Below are 27,068 nucleotides of genomic sequence, written 5' to 3'. Positions count from 1 at the left end.
TTCTCTGCTCAAAAACAAATCATCTAGCATCCTCTCTTATTTGTCAGAAAAGGAGAGAAACATTTCGTATACAACAGCAGGTGCTATATACATATGTACCTATTATCTGGAAAGGTATAAATCCTAACAGGGGTCAGGGGCAAATCAGAAGGGCCCCTCTTGATGTGCCACGTTCAGTTTGGAAATTTTGTCTCGCTATGATAAAACATAAGCACAAGCAGGTATTGAGTGTGCTATTACTTTCAATCTAGGGGGTGTTTTCAAAAGTCTGCCAAGCCCAACATATTATTAAGGTTCATAAAACTCTACACAACTAACAATAGTCCTTCACAGGTATCAACTGTCTTTCACCAGAACCAATTATTTTGTTAAATTTACAACTGGATTAGGATATAAGGCTATTTAACCAGAAATAAACATCTAAAAATTAAGAGTAACAGGAAGCCAATTTGTTGTATCAATTAAAATACTTCCAAACCAAAACCAGATGGGACACTATTTGTGATTAGCTTTATGATGACATACAACATAAACACCCTAAATATAAATGTTGAATAATACATTTTAATTCAAGCTAAATAAAATGTAGAGGAATACCAACATGAATATTAACATCTGATTTTTCAGTAATATCCATTAACAAATATATATAATTTGCCTCATTCACAAATTGTATGTACGAATGTCCTTAACAAGGAGCACTTGCACTTGAAATGAATCGACCCACCCTCTCTGGGGCAGGCTGTAAGTGACCACTGAAACTCCAATATCATTTTGAGATATACAGGGCTCTTAAAGGGAGGCAATTGCTATGTTAAATTATTCACAACTCGAGGAGAACCAGGAGAGCTTAGATAAATTATAATACATACAAACTTCCAGCTTTCCTTACTACAACAGATTTCATATTTTTTCCCTACCAGGCAATCCTCAAAACTAAAATCATAACAAACTGAGTTTAACTTCTCCTTAACTATTCACTGCTGATTTCCATAATGAAGATTGTAAGAAGTGCTTTTGTAAAAACCGTAAGAGGAGAAGGAAGAACCTAGATAACTTACAAATTCAGTAACTGTACACTGAGCTCATTTGCTCTATTTAGATCTAAAGATACTGTCTCCCTCAATGGCATTTTAGCAGGGCAAATAAAGAAAAATGCATCCCCAAGTGAATTTTCTGTGACTGACATAGCCGAGAAATTAGGCACCGGGACTGTGGTACAGGGGGTTAAGCTGCTGCCTTCAATGCTGACATCCTATATCAGAGTGCCAGTTTGAGTCTTGGCTGCTCCACTTCTGATTCAGCTCCCTGCTAAAGTGCCTGGGAAAACAATGAAAGATGGCCCAAGTGTTTGCATGCCTATCACCCAGGAAGGTGACCCAGATGGAGTTCCAGGCTCCTGGCTTCAGCCTGGCCCAGCTCTGGACATTGTGACCATCTCAGGAGTGAACCAGCAGATAGAAGAAGATATCATCCATCCATCCCTCTCTCTCTCTCCCTCTCCCTCTCTCCTTCCCCCTCCCCCTGTCATTGCCTTTCAAAGCATTCCTAACTCTTCCAAAACTAGGTGCTCTGCACAGATATGCAGGCATCCAATTTATGAGACACACAGACAAGGAGCAGCTGAAAAAGCTAAATATAGAGTTATCACATCATTCAATATGCATTCATTAAATCTGTGTTATCACAGGCCCTGCTATGCAAGGACAGTATGACAGCTTCTCCCTCCAGATGCCGGTAGTTGTGGCAGACATGCACGTGACCAAACCATTGCCGAGCACCACGAGTACTGACAGAGACCTGCTGGCCAGGTGCAACACAGCACAGAAGGTAGGCGGGAGGAGCCTGGGAAAGCACCTCAGACTCAGATTAGACTAGAACCAGTTCAGCAGCTAACTAGTTATATAACTGAGCCAGTTATTTAACCTATTACATGGCTTCCCAATCAATAGAGTGAGGGCAACAATAGCCATACAGCTAGCTTGCTGTAAGAAGAGATATCACATACATAGGGTAATCATCATGGTTTCTTGAAAATAATAAGCACTTGATAAATTACAGCATTTTTACCTTATTATTATCACTGGTCCACCTTGAAAAAAAGCTATCAGTCATTTCTGATGCCTCACTGGCAGTAGCTATTGGAAAAATACTTGTTTACCACTATAGGGACAGTCAACAAATACAGCAGCCAATGTTACTATAGCTGCTTAACACGTTACTATTTCTACCATCTGCCAATATACAGTAAATATGGAACAAGAAAAATGTAAAGTGGAAATTTAAAGAATATCAAATTGTTAAAAGAATAATTATAATACAGGCCACCCAGAGGCATCACAAGGGTACTAAAGGGAAAAGAGACCAGGGATGGAATGGAATCGGCAAGTCTCTTTGAGACTGCAGGTGTCATGCTAGCGACCTTGTCTTTAGCCTAACAGGCAATGCAGAGGCACCAGCAGGTGAGGCAAAACGTTTCGTAATCTATTGCTTTAACATTTCTATTGTTGTATGCAAACTGAATACAGCATTATGTAAGTTCATTCTTATGTTTCTTTCATGACAGGGTGTTCCTATGATATATGCAATTGACAACATTCTGTCAACTGTATCATCATGAAAATGAATCCTATATTGTTTTAAGGCAATGGTAAGTTAGAAATAGGAATGCTAGATGCCTCCAAAGGAAGATACTTTACTACTTGTCTCCCTGCTGTTAGTAAGGTGTTCCCCCTCCCTTCCTTTCACTCACTACACACTTACTCAATGCCTGCCATACACTGTGCCACACACGATGCTGGATGCTTGATAAAATCTTAGCAGTGCATCTCATGTCGAGAGTAATGCGTGTCTTCTATCCCCGTGGAGATTTATTTAATCAAATGTATTCTCAACCCACTTATTTTTCCACACCATACTGTTAAAATAATAGGATACAAACCTTGGTGTTTTCCTTTAAATAATTTTCCCTTTAAATTGTTCGATAATTTCTTTTTAAAGCTGGTAAAAGGGTTTAAAGAAAAAAAATCTCAAGAGGCAGGTGAATGTGAAATGGAGAGAACGAAGGTGGAGGAGAAGGGCCCGGTGAGGATTCCCCTTCCAGAAACATGGGGAAGCTAAGGCCTACCAAGAAAACTCTCAGGCAACCCTCACTCTGAGGGCAATAAAGCAGCTGAACAGTTGCTGCAAGAGCAGGATCCTTCTGTTTCCTTACAGAAAAAAAAACACTTTGCTCTGCCATTTTTGTCTCTGTTCCTCTTCTCTATTTTTTAATGGTGGGCACTCTTCAGCGCTCTTTAGATAAGCCAGGTAATTTCTGAGAGCAGCCTCCGCGCCTGAGAGGAAAGTGGAAAAGGCCATGGATGGCTGGGTGCAGGTGCAAGTGCAAGTGCAAGTGCAGGTGCAGGCACGGGCCCAAGGACCACCCTGTAGGGCTCCCTCCTGTTGTTTTCCCACCAAGACTCGGGCAGCCACGGGCAGCCATGCGAGCCCTCTGCAGCTCAGTTTCCTCTTCTGCCACGCAGGTTGTGTCTGTGGGTGGCAAGCTCTGGGTTCGGCCATCCAGATGAGGAGGGGTGAAGGTCATGTCAAAGTGAAAAGCTCTTATTCCAGACGGTGTGGCTCTATTCCTCTTGCATTCCTTTGTGTCTTTCCTTCTGTCCCAGGAGCTCTGGGGGGTGCTCCTCCCCAGAGTGCACAATGGCCTGGGCCACGCTGCTTGGAAAGCACACAGGAGTGGGAAGCTGTCTATGGTGTGGTTTCCACCCTGGAAGCCCATTGGCTCCATTGCCAGCTTCTGCAGCCTCTTCTGGCCAGAGTGTTTAGGCGTCAAGATTTATGGCTACACTGTGGTTTCTCCAAGTCCTTTTATGAAGAAGGTTCTTCTTTTATCCCTGCTTCCCTTCACTCCTTTACGGGACCACTACTGTGTGGGGGACCACTACTGTGTGGGGGACCACTACTGTGTGGGGTAGCTCTGGAGACAGATTCGAGGAAGTTCTGCCTCAAGCTGGCAATGTGGGAGGCAGACCAACATTACACACACTCTGAAGCACCAACTTCATAATCGTAACTTAGTGACCATCAGAACTGGTTATCCCTTTAATGGCCGTCCATGAACTTGACATCTGGTAACTCCTCGGTGTACTAGAACATTACGCTTAGCATGTTCCATTCATCTTTAGAAGCTCCCTTGGAGCATCCATGTGAACTGGGCAGCCCTGGCATTGCGTTAGGTGGTGAGCTCTAGGATTTGCTATACATTGCTGCATTAGCTATTGCAACCATGCAATCCATATTCCAAGAACTATTTGGTTAGTCACTTCAGAGTTGATACACGAAATCTTTCCTTGTGTTGCTTCCTTACCTGAACTTAGCTACTAAGGGTCCATCTCTCCCTGATAATATATATCTTTTCAATGTTATTATAAAATGCATTTTTATGCATACTGTTTTCCTTCCTACCTACTACACATCCCCCGCGTCCACTGGTCTTCATGAGCTGTGTCTCACATTTATTGGAAACACAGCAAGACTGCCCCAGCTCTTAGCATATTTTATTTTTACAGAGATTCACTTGCTTTTACAAGTGTTGAAGCAAAGTGTTAAGTAAAAGTTGACATGCCTGTGACTTAGTTTTAAATAGCAAGTCACAAGCCGGCGCCGTGGCTCAATAGGCTAATCCTCCACCTTGCGGCGCCGGCACACCGGGTTCTAGTCCCGGTTGGGGCGCCGGATTCTGTCCCGGTCGCCCCTCTTCCAGGCCAGCTCTCTGCTATGGCCAGGGAGTGCAGTGGAGGATGGCCCAGGTGCTTGGGCCCTGCACCCCATGGGAGACCAGGAAAAAGCACCTGGCTCCTGGCTCCTGCCAGGATCAGCGCGGTGCGCCGGCTGCAGCGGCGGCCATTGGAGGGTGAACCAACGGCAAAAGGAAGACCTTTCTCTCTGTCTCTCTCTCTCACTGTCCACTCTGCCTGTCAAAAAAAAAAAAAAAAAAAAAAATAGCAAGTCACAATCATCCTGCACTGAAGTACTCAATAAATTCGACATATAAATCATCTACAGTTACTAAAAAGATCTAGCTAGGAAAATATGAACAACAACACTGAAATTGCTAAGTCTCTTCATTATACATTTATTTATTTATTTGACAGTCAGAGTGGATAGTGAGAGAGAGAGAGAGAGAGAGAGAGAGAGAGAGGGAGAGGGAGAGGGAGAGGGAGAGGGAGAGGGAGAGGGAGAGGGAGAGAGAAAGGTCTTCCTCTTGCCGTTGGTTTACCCTCCAATGGCCACCGCGGCCGGCACACTGTGGCCGGCGCATCTCGCTGATCCGAAGGCAGGAGCCAGGTGCTTCTCCTGGTCTCCCATGCGGGTGCAGGGCCCAAGTACTTGGACCATCCTCCACTGCACTCCCTGGCCACAGCAGAGAGCTGGCCTGGAAGAGGGGTAACCGGGACAGAATCCGGCTCCCCGGCCGGGACTAGAAACCGGTGTGCCGGTGCTGCAGGCGGAGGCCATGGCGCCGGCCTCATTATACATTTATAATTAACAGTCAGACTGTTGTCAACTCCAGAATGGCTAAAGTATGCTGTTGATATTGCCGAGGCTGTTCAACAAAAACTTAACCCAGTGTAGACCTAAAGTCAACAGAAATCCTTTTTAAAATGCTAAGAGATTCACTTACACTTATGCATTTTTGAAACTGCATAAAATTTTAGCTCTTTGAAATGTTATGTGCTGTACAAACTGCAAAAAACACATTTATTAAAGATAAGTGGTTTGTTTCCATAACTTACATATGACTTTCCAATAGCAGTGAACAGATCTTATGTCTGTAACTAAAGACCTGAAGAAATTATTATTTTATTTCTCAAGCAATAGTCCGGGGGCAGTGTATATTTTCTCACTTAAACAGTTGCTTTCTTGTCCATAGGCTTTACTCCTAATTTAAAAATAATTAATTAATTAATTGATGTAGAAGGCAGAGAAAGAAAGAGTCAGATTAAGGGGAGAATCAGATCTCCCCTCCACTGGCTTACTCCCCAAATGCCTGCAACAGCTGGGGTTGGAGCAGGCTGAAGCTGGGAACCAGGAACTCAATCTGGGTCTTCCACATGTGTTAGAGGGACCCCACCAGTTAAGTCATCACTGTTGCCTCCCAGGATACACATGAGCAGGAAGCTGGAATTGGGAGCGGAACCATTACTCAAACCCAAGCACCCTAACACGGGATATGGTTGTCCTAAGCAATGTCTTAGCAGCAAAGTCAAATCCTGCTTTGCCTCTGTTTGGTCCTATTTAAGTGGCATTTGTCATCACGTTCCATAGTTACTTGGACATATGTCCATTTATCTAGTTTGACATTGAGCATGCTGATCTATGGATGGTTAAAAAGGAGACCAGGGGTCGGATCACCTTCTTCTCTGTTCACAGTGAGCCCAGATGAATCAAGTCGAAGGGTATCAGGCCCTGGGTTCCCTAGATTCCACTCAAAACTAAGCATCTCCAGAGGAGGGGATAACACAGAAGAACCCTTTTCCAACTTAACTGAGACAGCCAAAAATAGTTCAGATAACCTATCTGTGACTGTTAGCTGCAAAAAATTAATGCAATATATCAGCAGTTCTGAACTAGACAAGGGTTCAAAATGGGGACACCGAGGCAAATTTATGTGATGGAAAAGGAATGACTACAAAGGTAAAACAAAGCACTGAGACAAGGTAGCAAATATCGAAAAATGCGGGTAACATTAATTAATGATGAAGGAGGAGACAAAACATGTAGGCTAAGAAGCAGATCTGAAAGTCTCGATTCATTCTTGATCACATAGGACGACAACCACAGGTAGAAGTGGGTTGCAGTGGCTCTCATGAGAAGACACTGAGGCTGCCACGTGGTCGGGCTTGCTTAGTACCCGTGTCGTGGTTCAATGGGTGTTTTTCCTTACCTGCAGATGCTCTAAGATATAGGGTGGGTTTGTCATGCCAAGCCTCAGCATTGCTCCCTCAGGAATCACGTCAACAAGCTTCCACAGCAGCGTGGGGAGATCAGTGCCAATATCTCTGCCGTAGGCCCCTGTGTCCTCGCTGGTCAGCCATATCTCACAGACGCCCTCTAGGAATCAAAGGAGATAACGAACCAATCTGTTAGGGAGCTGCTTCCTGTGGGACGGCTGCTCACCCTCTCTAATGCGGTGTTTCTCTACCCCATTATGCAGGCAGGCTGGGTATCCAACTGCAGAGAAAAAGCAGCTTATCCCACGGCGGCAGCAGGTTATTAAGTCCATTTTATGAACGCCAGAGAGTTACAACAATGCCGTAAATTATCAGAGCATCCTGTGAAGTGATTAACATTCACAGCCAATCAGTTTGGCTGCGCTTCCTCTGAAGCACTTTGATCAAGACTAAAGCTTCATGCCACCTCGGAGAATACCTATTTTATTGAACGTCATAAGCCCTGGAACTGAAGCAGGCACTCCACAGAACGGGTACCATCAGCAGCTAGCTCACTCATCTGTCTGTCACCAGACCACAAAACAATGTCAAGTGTGGTGAAGGTTTAACTCTCAGGATTTCTCCGGTAGTAACTACTCAAATCTGTCCTCTTCATTCAATTAAAATTAGTATTCATTTTATTGCTACATTCAGAAAAGCTGGTTGCTGTGTAAGCTGTTTGTGTTGGGAAATCTGTTCACAGATAGCTTGCATCCTACTTCCCATCAACCAGACTAGGAAAAGGGGTGTACACACACACACACGTACATTCTGCAGATAATCTGGGTACTATAAATGTGTATGTGTGTCTATGTGTATGCATTGGTGTATATATATATATATATATATATTATTGTTCTTATAAAGAATCCTGACTTCAACTATGACAGCTTGTAAAAACATCTTCCTGAAAACCAAGAGGAAATGCTTTTGGATCACTGGGTGTTACTTAAAATGATAAAAGAGAGTTAGCAAGAGCCATCCAGATTTTCATGGTCCACACACACAACCTTTCAGAACCCATACGCAGTCAAGGATGAGCCTATTTTATAAAGCCGAATGACTGACAGGGCTAAAACACACAGGGAACTGAGCCTGTGAAATCGGTCCCCGCGCAAGTGATTTGCTGCTCTGAAGAATCCAGTGCACACAAACAGGCCACTAAACTGAGACTTTAGCTTGAACCGAGGTAGATGTTTCTAGAAAGTGTCTTAAAATTATAATTGTAAATTGTTTTAGTTGACAGAACAGAAGAATTTCAAAAATACATTTGAATATTCCTCATCAAGAGGGCCAACAACAACAACAAAAAACCCACACAGGTTTCTCTGTGAGTGTAGACTTCAAATTTAAGACTAAAAAAGCAGAAAATAAAGATCTGTACTTAACCTTTAAAATGGTCCACAGAGGTGGAAAAACATATAGCACAAAGTTAAGATCTCTATGTTTCTGCCCTTAAGAGAGATATTTACTTTAATAAAAAACTACCCAATCTGCATAGAAACATTTTCACATTTCCCCTCATGTCTATCTCTCTGAGACATGCATATCCTCTCCCATACACACATACATCATGGAAAATGCAGAGAGCAAGATAAAACTTTAGCCTTCCAAAATTAAAGAATCAATGACTTAGCAATGACAACAGAAGACAACAAACAGTAGCTCCATTTAAAATGATGTAAATGTTTTTAGCATCTGAAAATCAGTACTGTTATGAAATTATGAATTTTCTAGTTTAAATATATCTATTTCCAGAAATAAATCTTTGCTTAGTTTTAATCATTTAATAAAAATGCTTTATCCTCCAAAGAAATAATCTGGCATGTTCACAGTCTATCTTTGTAGTCTTATTATTTTATAAAAATTCTCTGTTCATGGAATATTTTTCTATTTAGAAGTGGACTGCAATTATTTGTAGCATCATATCATATCATATATGCCATCAGACACTGAACTAATATAGTCTTTCTTTTCAAAAAAATTGTTTTTTAATCACAAAACCCACTCTAGGAAAAGATGGCTAAGTAACAACATAAACAGATTTCAAAACATTCTGAAAGGGGTTATAAAAACAGGACATTATCCATGATTTTCCAGTTACTGGCATTTGAGCAACACAATATGAATATTTTAAAATGAACAGAATAATTTTAATTTATAATTTTTCCATCCAAATGGTTCCATGTTATGCCGTATGTAGAGGGAACGAGCTCTTGGAACGGTGCCTTGGTTGCTCCATGAATACAGAAGAGGAAAATCACCATGAATAGCAATGGAAATAACGACCACGCAGAGAACAGCAGTCAGCTCTTAAAGCTGCATAGGTGGAGACCAATAGCCCCCTGCTGGGCTGAATCTTCAAATTAAATCACAGAAAAGTGAAAGCAGCTGTAACCCTACATGGGCAAAATCACAAGGAACAGGCCAGGTATCTCCACGATGAAGGCTGCTGAATACACCACATAACAGCAACCCGGCGTAAGACACAAAGAAATGAGAGCACATGAGCAAAACGTGCAACTCCTGGACGCAAGGAGATTTTTGTCCTTCCAGTTAAAGTCGAAAAAGTGCCAAAGATGATCTTGTTCTTAATCAACATGTGCAAGTTCAGAGTTTATAAGGTTATATGTCAGCATTAATTCTAATGACAGCTGATCCTTCAGATAGGTGACTGAAGTCATTTCATACTAAAGGGACGGTAAGTGTGGAAGCCCCATCCCACACATCTCTTGCTCTGGGAATTCTCATATTATAGGCAGCTCCCATCAGATCAGGCTTCCTTAGGAATTCACCAGGGAACCCAAGGGCAGCAGGAACCACTAACAGAAACACATTGGGTCGCAATGCTTATGTCTGCAAATATAACTGCCTGCACTTACAGAGAAAAGTGCCTAGACAGCTTCATTCCTTAAGGACTGCAGTTACAAGCTCTATTCCTTTGCACATTAATTTCTTTACTCACCCACCTAATAGTTAATAGGCCCTTACCTACTACATCCCCTGCACCTGTTTTAGTTCAAGACACAGCTTCATCATTAAATTCCTGCAAACATAGGTGCTGACGTTGCAGCAATGGGTTGAGTGGGCATCCCATATGGAGTGCCAAGTCTAGTCCTGCCTGCTCAACTTCCAACCCAACTCCCTGCTAATGTGTCTGGGAAGGCAGTAGAAGATGGTTCAAGTATTTGGGCCCCTGTCACCCAAGGGGGACACTCAGATGGAGTGAATGACTTCTGGTTTCCATCTGGCCCAGCTCTGGCTGTTGCAGCCAGTTGGGGAGTGAACCAGCAGATGGAAGACCTCTCTCTCTCTGTCTCTCATGCTCTGCCTTTCAAACAGGTAAATATTTTTAAAAACTCCTATGACCTAAGATTGACTATCAGGAGCTGACAAGGTAACAAAAACAGACAGAGGGGAACTTCATATACATCCCTAGCGGTGGTGCCGGAGGGGAATGGTTTTAGGGAACACAGCCTCAGAAACCAAACGGAGGAGTGGCTGGGCTGAGCTAGACTGAAGTAGATAGGACATCACTCCAACGAGATAGTCCCAGTGTGTACTCTAACTTGGACTTTGATGAAGAAATGTCAGAAAAAGAAACACATGAAAATGCAAAAGAAAAACAGGAAGAACTAAGAGAAGTGATGGTGCAGTAAACATTCCCAGGCCTACAAAAATAAACACATGCAAAAAAGATGAAAGTGGTAAGTAGGAAAATTGGAGACAGAAATGAGTTATTCTTGCAAGCAACCCAAAAAAGGAAATTTTACTTTTTCCTAAAACTGTGCATCTATCTGACATTGATTTTCCTAAAATTGTTCGGTCTCCCTGATATAATGAACGCCAGGGTCATCATATCACCCACTACCTTTTGGGTGGATTCATTTTGGAAAGGCAAAACCAGTGCTAGCAAGGAAAGACAGGCATTGTACAGGAGAAGATGCTTAGAAAACAGCGGAGTTATTAGAACCTGTTACCATCTCAGCCAAGCAATTACAGATCAGCCTGTAGCTGAAACACAAAGCTGTGTTTCCCTGAACAGAAAGCAACCTCAACAGCTGGACTGTGATCTCCGCTCCACAGTAATGTGAGATGACAGACGATGGAAAAAGTAGGAGACATAAAAGGTCAATAATAAAATAAAGATAATGCCCTCAATAAAACAGTCTCCCAACAAAGAAAATCCTGTTTGAAAAATTGAACTTTGCCAAAACTCAATTTCAAAACATGATGACTCACTCTAACTTTCCCTAGGTATGAGCTTTGTAATAAATTAAAATTTGGGTGAAGATGGATTCCATCTGCTCAGAGAAGTGGTATTTCTCTAGTAGCTCTGGCTTTATCACTGGGGAAAGTTTCCACCATAATAATTTGTTTCAACTATTCCATGATGAGTAGAATCTCTAAAAATAAGAACTAGAAAAATATGCAGCTGCAAACAGTGACTAAGGGGCCCCACAATTAAAGGACCTAGATGGAACAGAAATTTGCATCAACTAAACAAAATTTGAAAATCACCTCCAACTAGGCTACCCGACTCTATCTCCCTGATGCACACCTCTCCATCCCTGATTCTTTCCCCACCATCCCATTCCAGCCTTCAGTCTCCCAATTAAGGAATATAAATGAAATGTATATTACTTTCTTTATTTAATGTGCATTAAATGATCTGCTTTTACTTCATGTTGCTATATTCTAAGTGTTCGGGTACGTATTATTTAGATTTTATGGACTCTTTCTTTCCAAAAATAATCTTAGAAAGTTAAAAATAAATATGATCCTACCTGTCTAATAAATAAAAAAATTTCAAAAAAAAATATGATCCTCTGTTCAAGCATTTGAAAGTTTGTGGAGGGGCTGGCCCTGTGGCACAGTGGGTTAAGCCGCTGCCTTCAGCACCAGTATGCCATTGGTGCAGCTGTTTGAGTTACAGCTGCTCCATTTCTGATCCAGCTTCCTGCTAATGACCTGGGAAAGCAGAAGACAGTCCAAGTGCTTGGGCCCCTGCCACCCACATGGGAGGCCCAGATGAAGATCCTGGCTTCAGCCTGGGCCAGTCCTGGCTGTTGCTGACATTTGGAGAGTAAACCAGTGATTGGAAGCACGCGCGTGCACACACTCTCTCTCTCTCTCTCTCTCTCTCTCTCTGCCTCTCCTTCTCCCTCTGTTACTCTCTCAAATAAATATTATATTTTTTAAATATTTATTAATTTATTTGAGAAGCAGAGTTACAGAGGGAGAGATAGAGGTCTTCCATCCACTGGGTCACTCTGCAAATGGCTGCAATGGCAGGAGCGGGGCCTATCCAAAGCCAGGAGCTTCTTCCGGGTCTCCCACATGGGTACAGGGGCCCAGGCCATTACCAGGGAGCTGGATTGGAAGTGGAGCATCTAGGACTCCAACTGGTGCCCATCTGGGAGGTCGGTGTCACAGGCAGAGGCTTAATCAACTATGTCACAGCATTGGCCCTATCAAATAAATAGTATTTTTTTAGAAAAAGACACAAAATTGGAATTTTTAATTAATAATGGTCTTGTATGCTGGCTTACAAGTTGGGGTTTTGTCTGTGGTATAATATCTGTGTAAAAGATAGACCTGGTTGGTCCTGTTATGAGATGATGGTATTGCAGATGATGGCTTAACCCACTGCGCCCAATGCTGGCCCCCTCCAATCCAATTTTATGTTTGTAGTACTTCTTCAGAATTAAAAAAAAAAAACAGTCATAGTGACTTGAGAGATTTTTTTCTATGTTGAAAACATACAATGAACACCTGTATCTCCATCTAGACTCATAGTAACAGACTGTAATATTTGTGAGCATTCTCTCTCCACAGCCACAAATACATTTACATAATTATTTTTTTCCTGAATCGTTTGAGGACTGCTTGCAGACATTATAGCACTTCACTTTAAATATATCAGCACATAGCTTCTGGGATCAAGAGCATTCCCCCTTATACTCACAACACAATTAGGCTCTTGAGAAACATAACACTGCAAAAACACTTTGACTCCAACCAAGATAAATTCTCTTTGGCTCACTGGGCAGTCACTGCAGTTCAGGTCTCTATGCTTTAAGCATATACTGTTTCCTCTTCTACTTTTTTCTGCATAACGGTTGTCTCCTCCCATAAACTTTCATGGCAACTGAGTAATTTACATTCTCATTCCTGTGCTCCCAATCACCAGTGACCCAGAGTGTTGGAATTATTCTCTTGATAGAATATAAGCATCTCCTGGACAGAGGTGTAAAAATCTTAACTAAAGCCCATATGCCAAGGACCAATTATAATACCTAGTAGGCAGCAAGCACTCAGGACACTTTGATTCCATCCATGGTATTTAATGAGAATGTTTGCAGCACAGAAGATGTGCACCAGTAAGTTTATTTTAGATAATATCTGAAAAGACACCTAATCCTACACACATGTAATCTAGAAACGTATGCACACAGCACATGTGGGTATGCACATACACACACATGGAGGGGTCGGGGAGCGAGAGAAAGAGTACAGAGTGTGCAAAGGAGTGGAGGAGGTTCTGTATCAGACAACAAGGAAATACTGAAATGAACACTTCTTGTAAGTTTTGTTGTTGTAAGTTTTGTTGCAAGTCTCTTACCTTCTACACAAGATTAGTAACTTCGCATGAGGTTCCCTAATGCCCTACAATCACAGCTGGATAGCACAGTAACAGAATACAAGCTATCTTTTTTACTTAGAACTAATACGTTTTATTTAGAGGTAAGTACAGATAGATCAATTATTCATGAAATAATTAAAGTTTGAAACTATTTTTTATTGCCTTAATAACAAGAGTTAATCAAGTGGAACAGGCACATAGCCTATGAGGTTAAGATGCCTGTGTCCCACATGAGAATGCCTGGGTTTCTTTTCTGACCTTAGTTCCTAATGCAGGCCCTGGGAGGCAGTGGTGAAGGCTCAAGTAATTGGGTTCCTTTAAGGTCGATGATGATAGTTTTAAAAATATGTTAAAAACGAGGAACAGCGGCTAGCGTTGTGGCATAGTGGGTAAAGCTGCTGCCTGCTACACCAACATCCCATTTTGAGTCCCGGCTGCTCCACTTCTAATCCAACTCTCTGCTGATGTGCCTGGGAAAGCAGCGGAGGATGGTCAAAGTCCTTGTGTCCCTGCACACATGTGGGGGACCCAGAAAAAGCTCCTGGTTTCAGACAGGCCCACCTCCAGCATTTGGGAGCCATTTGGGGAGTGGACCAGAAGATGGAAGATTCTCTCTTTCCCCCTCTCTCTGTCCTTTCAAATAAATAAATTAACTTTTTTAAAAAAAATGAGGAACAAATAAAGTTAAAACTTTTTAAGGACACAGCATGTTGTTTAAAGACAGATTATTTACTTACTTACTTATTTGAGAGGCAGAGCAATAAAGAGAGAGACAGATTTTTCCATCCACTGGCTCACCCCCCAAATGCCTGTAACAACCAGGTTTGGGCCAGATGGAAGCCAGGATCTTAGGAATCCATCCTGGTCTCCCACATAGGAAGAAGGGGTACAAATACTTGGGCCGTAATCTTTTGCCTTCCCAGGTGTATTAGCAAGAAGCCGGATTGGAAGCAGAGCAGTCAGGACTCCCACTGACATTCTGATATTTAGGTTGGAGTCACAGTGGTTGCTTAAACCAATGCACCACAAAACCAACCCCAAGGACAGAGTATTTTTTTATTTTTAAATTTTTATTATTTTTTAAATTTTTATTTAATGAATGCATTTTTACATAGATACAACTTTAGGAATACAGTGGTTCTTTCCCCCATACCCCTCCCTCAGCTCCCATCCCACCTCCCTTTCCTTCTCCCATCTCCTTCTTCATTACGGTTCATTTTTAGTATGACTTTATATACAGAGGACCAACTCCATGCTAATCATAGACAATCTTCAACAATTTGCACCCACGCACACACACGACATAAAGAGTACAGACTGGGGAGAGAATTTGCGGTCGATTCTCATATTACAATTCAATAGGGACAGAGGTCCTACATGGGGAGCAAGAGCACAGTGACTACTGTTGTTCCTTTAACAATTAACAAGGACAGAGTATTTTTATGACTAAGGTCTTTTTGGTCCCAAAGATCTTTCAGAAAAGTGACGTCTGCCAAAATTCAATAGAACCTGAAATTCTGTAGTTGCAATTAGGGAAATTTAACTTTGCAATTGATCTTAGCCAATAGGCCGAGAAGTGATGGGGACTTTAACCTTGAATACAAAACTTGTAATTTAATTTTTACATGTATATTAACTACAAATATAGTTTTCTATTTTGCAGACATATTCTTATAGGTTCAGACTGAATGCACATAAGTGTCCTAACACAAATAAAACATCATTTATTCCTTCTACCAAGTTATTGTTGAGTGCCTATTATACAGCTAGACACTGCTCTGAATCTTAGTAAGATTTCTACCTTCATGAAACTTACCCGGATAGGAGGGACACCATCCTGAGTTGAGTGCCATATTGCCAAGTAATAAGATTTCTTTAAGCAAGCTGAAAGGTACAAGTGATGAAGTGATTGGGAAAGGAAGGATGTTCAGTTGTTATTTTCAGCACAGAACAGATGAGGAAGACTCATGATGATGCTAAACCTGAGTGAACCAAAGCAGTAAACTATCTAGCTGTCCTCTAGAGGAAGGGCATTGCAAGCAGAGGGGATGTAAGTCCAAAGACTCAGCATGAGTGTGCCTGCAGTTCCCACAGAACCCCCAGAGGCCTGTGTGGTTGGAGCAAAATAAATGAGGCAATGTGATGAGGAAGAATTATAAGATGGGAACCAGTTGTTGCAAAAGGGTCACATTCACAGGGCAGGGCTAAGAGAGCAAAGTGACATGTGGACAAACTATGTACCATGATAGGCAACAAGCATGCAATAGCAGCTCTATTACCCTTGCCAGTGAAAGCTTCCAGTAACTCCATGTTTCACAAGGCACTCAAACTTACGCCGATCAATGAAGAATGCAGTTACAGAGCCCTGAAATCATCACATCTGGTATACAACAAGGACAGGAGAAAAAGAACACACAATGTTGCTATCCGGTCTGTCTAACCAAAATCAATTCCTTGCCCTTCTTTTGTCTGGACAGGACATTTATTATTACTGACAAAAATACATGAAACAAGACTGACAAATGTAAACAGACACGAGTAACAGGAACCCCACATGAGTAAGATATGCATTCATCAGCCAGCATCATCTCTAAGGAAAAGAAGTAGTGCTTCTCTTTTATCTCTTTCCTTTTTTCTTTTTCCTTCTTCCACCCAATAGAGCCTAAGTACTACTTACTACTGGGTTCCAGCTTCCCTCTTAGCATCCTTTGATACCCGAAAATAAGCCCCTGCTTGCCACACACTCTAGTGTCTCGGAGTCTGAAGCACTGCAAAGGCTTCAGAGGAAAGGACAAGCGAGAGCATGTAACAGAAAACCTCTTCTAAACAGGAAGCGGAATGGGAAGAGATCACTCACAACCTACTACCCACACCCAAGTCACCGTAATGATCAATATCATAATTAGAATCAGTCCTTTTCTTTTGAACAGAACAGGCAACCGATCAACAAGTGGCATAGTTAAAACAGTCCTATGTGGCTTTTTTCAGGTTGGAGGCAGCAGAGCTCAGAAGTCTATGCTTTCTGGAGAAGGAACAGTGTGTGTGTGCACCGTTCCTACATAATGAAAGGGTAAGTGCGACTCTGGGACAAAGAAGTATTTTAAGGTTTGAAAAGTTATAAAGCAGCAAGTAGCTCTTCCTGGAGGGAAATGAAGAACAATTAGGATAGGAAAGTCTGGTAGATACCCCAGACATCAAGGATTCAATAAGCAGCTATTTCATCCATTTAAAAATTTCTGAGAACAATGCACTAAAAATATTTGCAAGCAGTATTAACAGAAGGTGATTTTAATATCAGTTACAACAGAATGCATATGTTCCATAACTTGATGAAAGCCACACTAATTTAAAATACATCTATCAGCATGTTTGCTTCTGCAGAGGAATATGTAACACCCAGGACAGACTGTTGGCTCTGGCCATACTAAAGACAACCCAAAAATTTAATTAAAAGGAAATATTGAGGACTTCTACTTCTACACACAAAGGAGTAACTGTTGCCAGAATTACCTTAATGCTGTAAACAACTAGAAAATTAGTGAACTATATGACTCAACAATCACCAGACAAGAACAGCAGACAGTGCAGGATTGTGATTCTCAAGAGAGACAAATGAAGCAAGCCCCAGGATTTCCTGGCTTACTCTCAGGAGGAGGCATCGTCTAGGCCACAGCACACACAGGGAGAAATCAGACAGACCTCAGAGGTTTTGCCAAGTTGAAGGGAATGATGGTGGAGTTCAGAAGATAACAAGTCACAGGATTAAATACGTGTATTATAGTCGCAGAGGGGAAAGCTGCACAGAGACGGAGCTCCAGGGGTCAGCAGAAGGTTCCCTTCAAGGTTCAGCCGACTTCTGTGCTGGGCTTGCATGAGAGAAAAATAAATCCCATGGCTTGGGGAATAATAAAAGAAAGCAGTAGGATAAACAACTCCCAGAAGTTTACTGGGACAGAGAACAGTTCATGTTCCTACAAGCAAAAAGACAGATATTGGAATTGTGTGGGCCACTGGATACAGTCATATGAAGGGTATTGCCTTAGGGGTAGAGAAAATTTTGTTTTAAATAAAAGGTGTTCTGGACCTTCTCTAGTAGATCTTACAAGGAAGTCTCAAAAGAATTTAACTAATTTCAAGTAATTTAACTCTATGACAGAAGGAGGTTGTAAACTCTTTAAAGCAATATAACAAAAGCCAATGTTCAACAATGTAAATTTCAAAATGACTGAAACCCAAAGGAAAATTAACAGGCCCACAGATAGGGAAAATGCTGGTTCTGGTCATGATAAGGAGAAACATGTATTAATAGGAACAGAGCCAGAACTGACAGAGATGGGAAATAGACAGACAAGCTGGCCATTTGATTGGGTTATAATGTGTGTATGTGGCAGAATATTGCAATGTATGTCACAAAATTTACAAATACTACATGTTCATCATATTTTAAATAAATGGGAAATTATAAAAAGAGAAAAAAATGACAGAAATAATGGAATTAACAGAGAAAATATGTAGGTTCAAAAAATGTGAACATGATGAAAAAGAAAAAGAAAATATTAGAAGACCCGATTTACCTTTGGGGATGAACTTGAAGACTATTAACAGAAACTATTCTAAATGAATCCACCCCCTAAAAAAAGAAAACTGAGAACAAAAATGAACAGAACTGGGGCTGGCATTGTGGAACAGCATGTAGTGGTGTAGCAGGTTAAGATACCTCTTGCAATGCTAGCAACCCATATTGGAATAGTGGTTCAAACTTTAGCTGTCCAGCTTCAATTCCAGCACCTTGCTAATGTGCTTAGGAAAGCAGTGTTGGTGATCTGGGTGGAGTTCTGAGCAACTGGCTTTGGCCTGGACAAGCTCTGGCAATTCTGATCATTTTGGAAGTGAACCAGCAGATGGAAGATCTCTTTTTCTCTGTCACTCTGCTTTCAAATAAATAAAATAAACCTTTAGGAAAAGATAACGAACAGAACAGACTATCAAGACTAATAAATAAGTAATTAGATTTCCTGAAATGCTGGTTAAATATTTCCAGAATTTGTTGAAAATGACAAATCACAGATTGAAGAAACTCAATCAATGCTTTGCAAAATAAATATGAAGAAAAGTAAATCAAGGCACATGTAAGTGAATTGCTTTTAAACAACTGGTTAAGAGAAAATTGTAAAAAGCAGCTAGGGACTTTAGGGAGATTTATAAAGGCACAAACATGCGAATGACAGAGGACTACTTGTCAGAAACTATGAAAACTAAAGTATAATGGAGAGACATCCCCCAAAAGAGTGAAAATAAAAAAGTCAACCTAGAATTCTGTATTCTTTGAAAACAGCAAAATACCTATCAAATATAAAGGCAAATTACTTTGCAGACAAACAAAAGAATTCAATGTCAGCAGACTTCTACTCTACAGAATAATATTTTTAAGCAGAAGAGTAATGATACCCGATGGAAAGGACAACACATGACATCCCACTCTCCCCCTCCACAAAAAAGATCTGCACCAGAAATGGCAAGTATGTGGGTATATGCAACATTTGTGGATTGCAACATTTTCCCACCAAAATAACTTATTTTTAAAGGATTTACTTATTTATTTTAAAGAAGAGAGTTACAGAGACAGAAGAAAGACAGATCTTCTATCCACTGTTTTACTCCCCAAAGGGCTGCAAAGGCCGGGGCTGAGTCAAGCTGAAGACAGGAGCCTTATCCAGGTCTCGCACATGGGAGCAGGGGCCAGGTACTTAAGCCATCCTCCACTACTTTCCCAGGCACATTAGTAGGGTGCTGGATCAGAAGTGGAGCAGCCAGAACTCAAAGCAGTGCTCATATGAGATGTTGGTGTCATAGGCGCAGCTTAGCCTGTCACAATGACAGCCCCAATAACTTATTTTTTATTTCCACTTTTCCACAAACCTTTGGAAATAATCTTGTGTAAAGATAATTCCTCATTTTTTTATTTCTTTAAAAATATAATTGTTTAAAGCAAAAATAGCAGCAATATAGCATGGGATCTTTGTACTTTAAAAAATATGATAGTAGTGCAATGGAGCAAGAGGAAGGAAGGAATTTAAATATATAATTACAAGGTTCTTAGAGTGTAACTGCAGCAGTAAAAGATGACTTAAAGGTAAATGTGGGGGCTGGCGCTGTGGCACAGTGGTTTAAAGCCCTGGCCTGAAGCACCAGCATCCCATGTAGGCACCAGTTCTAGTCCCAGCTGCTCCTCTTCCGATCCAGCTCTCTTCTATGGCCTAGGATAGCAGTAGAAGATGGCCCAAGTCCTTGGGCCCCAAGACCCATGTGGGAGACCTGGAAAAACCTCCTGGCTCCTGGCTTTGGATCAGCGCAGCTCTGACTGTTGTGGCCATCAGGAGAGTGAAACAGCGGATGGAAGAACTTTCTCTAGTCTCTACCTCTCTCTGTAATTCTGTCTTTCAAATAAATAAATCTTTTTTTTTTTAAAAAAAGGTAAATTGTGAAGAAAAGCTAAAGATATATTTAAATTCTAAAGCAACTCCAAATCAATAAGGTACCAAGACTGTGGGGAGCAACTCGGACTAGACTGTTACTGGAATTAAGACTTATTCTATGCATCTGCTCTCCCACAATATGGCGCTGGGAGAGAAGTAAACAGCTTCTACACAGCTGCCTCCAGTTCAACCAATAAACAGCAGGACCTGCTCCTGATTGGAGGAGAGCAGCGTGCTCGGCGTGTGGGTAGCAGAGTTGGGATTGGTGGAAGAGGACTATAAAGGAGGAGAGAGACAGCATGCACCAGGAACATCTATCTGAAGGAACACCTGTGCAGCCCCTGAGAGAGCCGGCCGGCGGTGTGCCGCTCCCCCGCGGAAGTGGGGAAAGTGGCAGGGGGAACCGCCCTTCCACGGAGGTGGAAGGGACGGTAGCCAACCCGGGAAGAACCAGCAGCAAACCCGGGGAGGGCCGAGCAGACGAAAGAACAGCGCAGGGTCCTGTGTCGTTCCTCCACGAAGAGGGGGAGCGACACAAGACAACATGGAAATCAAATAGAATTACAAGACTCAATCCAAAAGGAGGGAGGAGAGCTGAAAGTAGGGCAAAAAGAAATGACAGGAATTATAATACATTATTAACTCCAGAGGAGACAGGAGGAGGGTGCTGTCATGGTAGACCAAACCGTAGGCTTTTCTGTGATCTTTGATTCTTTCTTTAAAAAATGTTTGAATATAAAATGCTATGATGTGACACAGATCACAGATGGAAGTTTTTTTTTTTTAAAGGTGTTAGTTTCCAGAGTTATTTTTTGTATGTTGGAAATATTTCTGAAGTTTTAATAATAATAATCAATGTGATTAAACAAGTTTTGGTGATGTCCATCTTTATTCTATTATTATAAAACACTTAGAAACAAGCCAAGTCAACAAATGAAGTCAATGTGCTTTGGAATAAGTGTTCCTATAAGCATAATGAAGTGTAATGATATTTATTGAATTCTGCTGTGGGATGCTAATTTATAGAGCTAGTATTTAGGATTTAAAAACAGAATGTTAACTCTCTACTGGCCAAAGGGGAAAACAGAACACCATTTTAAAATGGTAATTTCTCATTATCAAAAATTCAATTTTTCAAAGAAAGAAAAAATAAAATTGACTGGGGATAATGCAGAAAACAATAAGTCAACAACTTTGCTTACCCTACCTTATCCTTGTCCCAATTCGACTATTTAGGGCTCCCCAATATTTATCTAGACATGATGTAAGATTTTAAAATTTCATGCTTAAGATTGAACTAAGCCTACTACTTCTTCTCTCTTCATGGACAATCACTATAGTTCACTAAAAAAGGAATCCATTAGGCTTTTTTCAATACCCTGCCTAAACATATTAGAAAATTAATCAATGCATATGAATAAAAAACACGAATAACTTTTAGAAGCTAAGAGTTAAGTTAATGAGAAAATGCCACCCCCTTACTCTACTTCACTCTACAAACAGACTCTGAAGATGAGAGGGACTGAGACTTTCCCAAAGCTAAAGGAGAGCCAGCAGCAGGGCAGGGCTTAGAGTTAATCTCTCAATCTCCAGGAAGGAACTCCAACTTCATTCTTTTTATGCCAATTTAGTGACTCAAAGAGAACACCTTTAAAATACTGGCAATAATTATGGCAACATCAGAAGTACCACCTAGGCCGGTGCCACGGCTCACTAGGCTAATCCTCTGCCTGTGGCGCCGGCACCCCGGGTTCCAGTCCCAGTTGGGGCGCTGGATTCTGTCCCGGTTGCTCCTCTTCCAGGCCAGCTCTCTGCTGTGGCCCGGGATGGCCCAAGTGCTTGGGCCCTGCACCCCATGGGAGACCAGGAGGAAGCACCTGGCTCCTGGCTTTGGATCGGCACAGCACAGCACGCTGGCCACAGCGGCCATTTGTGGGGTGAACCAACAGAAGGAAGACCTTTCTCTCTGTCTCTCTCTCTCACTGTCCAACTCTGCCTGTCAAAAAAAAAAAAGAAAGAAAGAAAGAAAGAAAGAAAGAAAGAAAGAAAGAAAGAAAGAAAGAAAGAAAGAAAGAAAGAAAGAAAGAACCATCTAAAACCTCCAAAGAAAGCTTTAGGAGCATTAGAAATAAGAAGTGAAGAAGGAAACCAATGAGGAACAATGAGAGATGCAGTGAAGGTAATCAACTGATATCCCCCAACATCACCCCCCAGCCACATGTGACTACCCAGCACAGGACACGCAGCTAGGCTGAGCTGAGATGGCAATGACTTAGTATGAAGAAAACAATGCAAGAGATTTCACTAAGATGTTTCATTTTGATTACAACCGACACAATCGTATTTTGGATATTGTTGCTTCATTAAAAAACCTGATTAAAAGAAGTTTAAAGTGGGAGATAGCATTGGGGTGCAGTGGGGTAAGCTGCAGTTTTGAACACTGGTATCCCACATCAGAGTGCCAGTGCAGGTGCCAGCAGCTCTGCTTCCAATTAGTTTGCTGCTAATGTGCCTGGGAAGGAAACAGAAATTGGTCCTTGCTAGCTATGTGGGAGACCAGGATGGAGTTCCCAGATCCTGGCTTCAGTCTGGCCCAGACTCGGCTGTTGGGGCCATTTGGGGAGTTAATCAGTGGATGGAAGATCTCCCTCTCTCTCCCCAACCCACTTCTCTTCTTCCCTCCCTCCCTCACCTCTCCGTCACCTTGCCTTTCAAATAAATTCTTTAAAATATATTTAAAATAAATTTAATCTGCAAGGTTTTTTTTTTTTTTACTTAATGTGGCTACTAGAAAATTTTTAATGACACACAAAAACTGCTACTGTACAGCACTGTTAAAGTTTATACAGAACTGGTTCCAATGAAGAACTAGAAGAATTAACATGACATTTTATCTCACATGATAGAATATAAATACATTACACTTCTTCCTAAATGCTTAAATCAACAGAAACTGAAAGTTCCTCTCAGTTAAATAATAATATGATGGATAGATGTAAGATGTTAATACCCTCAGGTAAAGTTGTCTGTGATGTCCACTTCTCATTTGGGTGCTGATTTGTGTGTCCTGGCTGCCACTTCTGATCTAGCTTGGGAAAGCAGCAGAAGATGGCCCAAGTGCCTGGACCCCTGCCATCCACATGGAAAACCTGGAGAAGCTCCTGGCTTCAACCTGGTCCAGTTCTGGCCATTGCAGCCATCTGGGAAGTGAACCAATGGATGGCAGATGGATTCTCTCTCCCCCCACCCATCTCACTCACTCTCTTTCAAATAAAAATAAATCTTTAAAGAAAAAGATGCTATACCCTATTCATTTTGTACTTCCTTTACTTATATTTTGCTTTTATTTGTGTTGACACATCAATAAAATTCATCAAATTTATATTACATAAAGTAACAAATGCCATTCATACACCTTATAAATAACCATTTTATTATCGTTAAGTCATATAATTGGGTAAAAATGAGGTATTACCCAAGCACTCATATTAACTTAACAAAAATCAACACTCACCATCCTCGGCTCAGTCCCCCCTTGCAGAAAACCTTCACAAGGGAACTACCCCTCCCCCTTTCTGCAGCCAATATATTACTGTGGCCTTTTCCAAGCATGATATAACTTCTGTAAGTGTGCTGGTTATGTTTTTAAATGCTTTACTTGTCTGTATTAATTCTGCCAAATTTCTTCCAGAAAAACCCATTTTAACATTTCAAACTTGAGTTCACTTAAATATTCTACAAAATCCTTCTGAAAAAAATTCCACTCCGAATTCTGAAACTTCCTACTTCTTTTGTGTTAGTTCACGTGGGCTTAGCTGGTTACTGACAAAGCTGACCTCCTGGAGATCTCTTTCATTTCTCATTCATTTTAAAGATCTCCAGTGGTGCCCTAGGGAGAGAAATTACTCAGCAGATGTTGTCCAAGGGAGGAAAACACAGAAGAAACACTGAGAGGGGCAGCTCTTTGTAACTTACTGTATGATTTACTTCTGATTATGTTTATTGTGTACTGTCTCTAACTCACCACACCTTACGCTAAAGTACATAAAACTGCCATTTTCATCAGTTTTTCTCACTGATAAATGTGCATTAGAATGGTGCCTGAACATTGGGAGAAATCCAGTGTACATCTGTTGATCGAATGATCTCATTAACAAGAGGATGGGAAGGAGGGAGAGGATAAAGGGGTAGAGAAGAAATCAGGATGAGAGTAACAGTTTGCAAATGAAACACAAAGTAAAAATGCTTGTTCCCATTACAGCAGAAAGTACACAACCAGAAAATGCCTAGAAAAACTATATAGACTAGCCGACGTTGTGGTGTAATGGGTTAAGCCACAACCTGCAATGTTGGTATACTATATAGGGAACAGGTTCAAGTCCTGGCTGCTCCACTTCCTATTCAATGTCCTGCTAGTGTGCCTGGGAAAGCAGCCGAGGATGGCATAAGTCTTTTTTTTTTTTTTTTCGACAGGCAGAGTTGGACAGTGAGAGAGAGAGACAGAGCGAAAGGTCTTCCTTCCCTTGGTTCACCCCCTAAAATGGCCACCATGGCCGGCGCGCTGCGCCGATCTGAAGCCAGGAGCCAGATGCTTCCTCCTGGTCTCCCATGCGGGTGCAGGGCCCAAGGACTTGGGCCATCCTCCACTGCCTTCCCGGGCCACAGCAGAGAGCTGGCCTGGAAGAGGAGCAACCGGGACAGAATCCGGTGCTCCAACCAGATCTAGAACCCGGGGTGCCGGTGCTGCAGGCAGAGGTTTAGCCAAGTGAGCCACGGTGCCGGCCTGGCATAAGTCTTAATGCTCCTGCACCCACATAGGAGACCTGGATGAAAACTCCTGGCTCTTGGCTTCAACCTGGCCTAGCCCTAGCTGTTGCTACCATTCAGGGAGTCAACCAGCAGATGCAAGATTTCTCTTTCTGTATCTCCCTCTCTGTAACTTTGTCTTTCAAATAAATAAAAAAATCTTAAAATTTATATATGAATTTATTTAGAATACAAATGCATGTACATGTATGTGTATATATGTACCATTCTAAATATATTTACACATATACATGTATTTAGTAGTAAAAGAAACACAAAACAGGCTGTGATAATTATTATAAAAAATGTTCAAGCTTCTTAATCCTTTTTTCCACTTTCCATTATTTCCTATATATTTTATACTCAGACAAATGAGGAGCAGCCACCTGAACAATCAGAAAATTGTCTGAGAAAAACAGAAATTGAGATGACGTCATGTTCATTGACTTAATCTATTGTCCCTTTTAAATGAGAGAAAACAGCATATTTTATTTTAACAGGAAAACAGCAGAGTGGCCTGCACTGAAGCCCTTGGTCATCTTTTGGTTCCAGTAGAACTCCACAAACGTGACACTGAAGGCAGAAGATTCCTTCCAGGAGCAATGAACACAAGTAATGACTAGATTTTGGTTTCTAAATACCATTCATCAATAAAAGATTAAAAGTTGTTTAGAAAAACAAGTGATTCTAGGACTACAGTTAGAGAAGCTATGCCTGGAACAACTTTTGACACTGGAAAGTAAAAATGAACTCACAAACAATGAAGGTATCTCAAAAAAATAGAGGAGTCAGTTTGAGGAAGCTCTCAATGGCCAATCTGGGAATGTTTGAGCAATAAAATAAATAACAAAAATGGAACATAAAGTATAGAATGATGAATATCCATGAGTTCATACATACAGAAATAAATAATGGAAAGAGTAAAATAAATGGGGAAAAACCCAGTTCTTTGATACATTAAAATCCCCACTGATACAGGTGAAAGATATGGGAGTTCTAAATATTACATATATTTGTGTGTGTGTGTGTGTGTATACATATGAACAAAAACTTTGGGCAAAACTTTGAAAGGAGCTTATTTACATCATCTTGAAGTATTTCCCTATAAGACATTCATTAATTAAAAGGGGAAAAACAGTAACTACACAATGGAGAAAGCTGGTACCACTTAAAGTGATAAAAATGAAGCCCACCAGTAATGACACCTCTCTTTGACACTGTTCTTAAAATCCTACAAAGCATATGTCATTTCAGTGGTGTCCAGCCCAAATGCCTAACATGGACTGGATCAAGTGCACACCTGAGAAAAACCCATTTTGAGAGAACTTCTATCAAATACCTGCTCAGTGCATTTCAAAAATGAGAAGGTTACAAAGAGCAAGAAAGGCAGAAGCCCTGACCTATGCTGCAGGTGAAGAGACCAAGGAAACACGACAACTAAATGCAACCTGGACTCTGGAATGGATCTGGGACCAGAGAAACAAATTGAGTAGGCCAGTGAGTGACATCCCCAGAGGGTCTGTAGCTTAGATAGATCACACAGACTATTTCACCAATATGTTGTCCGTGCTCAATGGTCATGTATTAACACCAGATGAAGTTGGATGAACTCTCTGTACTATTTGTGCAACACTCTCCGAAGTCTGTGCTTTTTAGATGATAACAGTGAACAAGGAAGAAGATCGAGGTTGAGCATTGGTCATTAGAGCAAAGCACCACATGTATGTGAAAACTTTGCTTACCAACTTCCACTCCAGAAGTTCCAAGTGAGGTTTAAATAGGGCAGGCCTAATATAGACTTGTCTTTCCCTAATGCAAACCAAGAACCAATTTCCCCCAACACTGCCTCAAAGCTTCCTAATTTAAAATAGCTTTTATTAGAATTGTTCTAAAAATCATCAACTTATTTTAAAAAATCAAGAGGAACACACTCCTCAAATAAGAAGTCTCATATACTACATAAAAAAGGGGAATTTTTCCATCCTGTGTTTACAGTTAGAAACTTAAAAAGATTTCCTTCTGAAACATGTCCTAGAACTGCCATTATCATCCCCAAATATCATTTATTAAGTAGTTGCCTGCAAGTCCCATGTGAAATTTCCCAAGGCACTTATAAGCAAAATGGATAACCTAGCTATGGCACAGAAC

At 41.2% G+C, this 27,068-nt stretch overlaps 1 protein-coding gene across 3 annotated transcripts in view; it reads right to left on the bottom strand.

Annotated features, from left to right (window-relative positions):
- The window catches only part of CDKAL1 (CDK5 regulatory subunit associated protein 1 like 1), a 729,763-nt gene that overhangs the window by 281,544 nt on the left and 421,151 nt on the right, over window positions 1-27,068 (bottom strand). For all 3 annotated transcript variants that reach the window (XM_008262511.4, XM_051855824.2, XM_002714231.5), the window contains one exon: window positions 6,947-7,113. In XM_008262511.4, coding sequence (XP_008260733.1) covers window positions 6,947-7,113 — 167 coding nt within the window. The remainder of the gene's footprint in view (window positions 1-6,946; window positions 7,114-27,068) is intronic.

The sequence above is a fragment of the Oryctolagus cuniculus genome, chromosome 5, assembly GCF_964237555.1.
Source record: "Oryctolagus cuniculus chromosome 5, mOryCun1.1, whole genome shotgun sequence".
NCBI lineage: Eukaryota > Metazoa > Chordata > Mammalia > Lagomorpha > Leporidae > Oryctolagus > Oryctolagus cuniculus.
The sequence above is the reverse complement of the archived record's forward strand: the minus strand, read 5'-3'. Positions and strand labels throughout refer to the sequence as shown.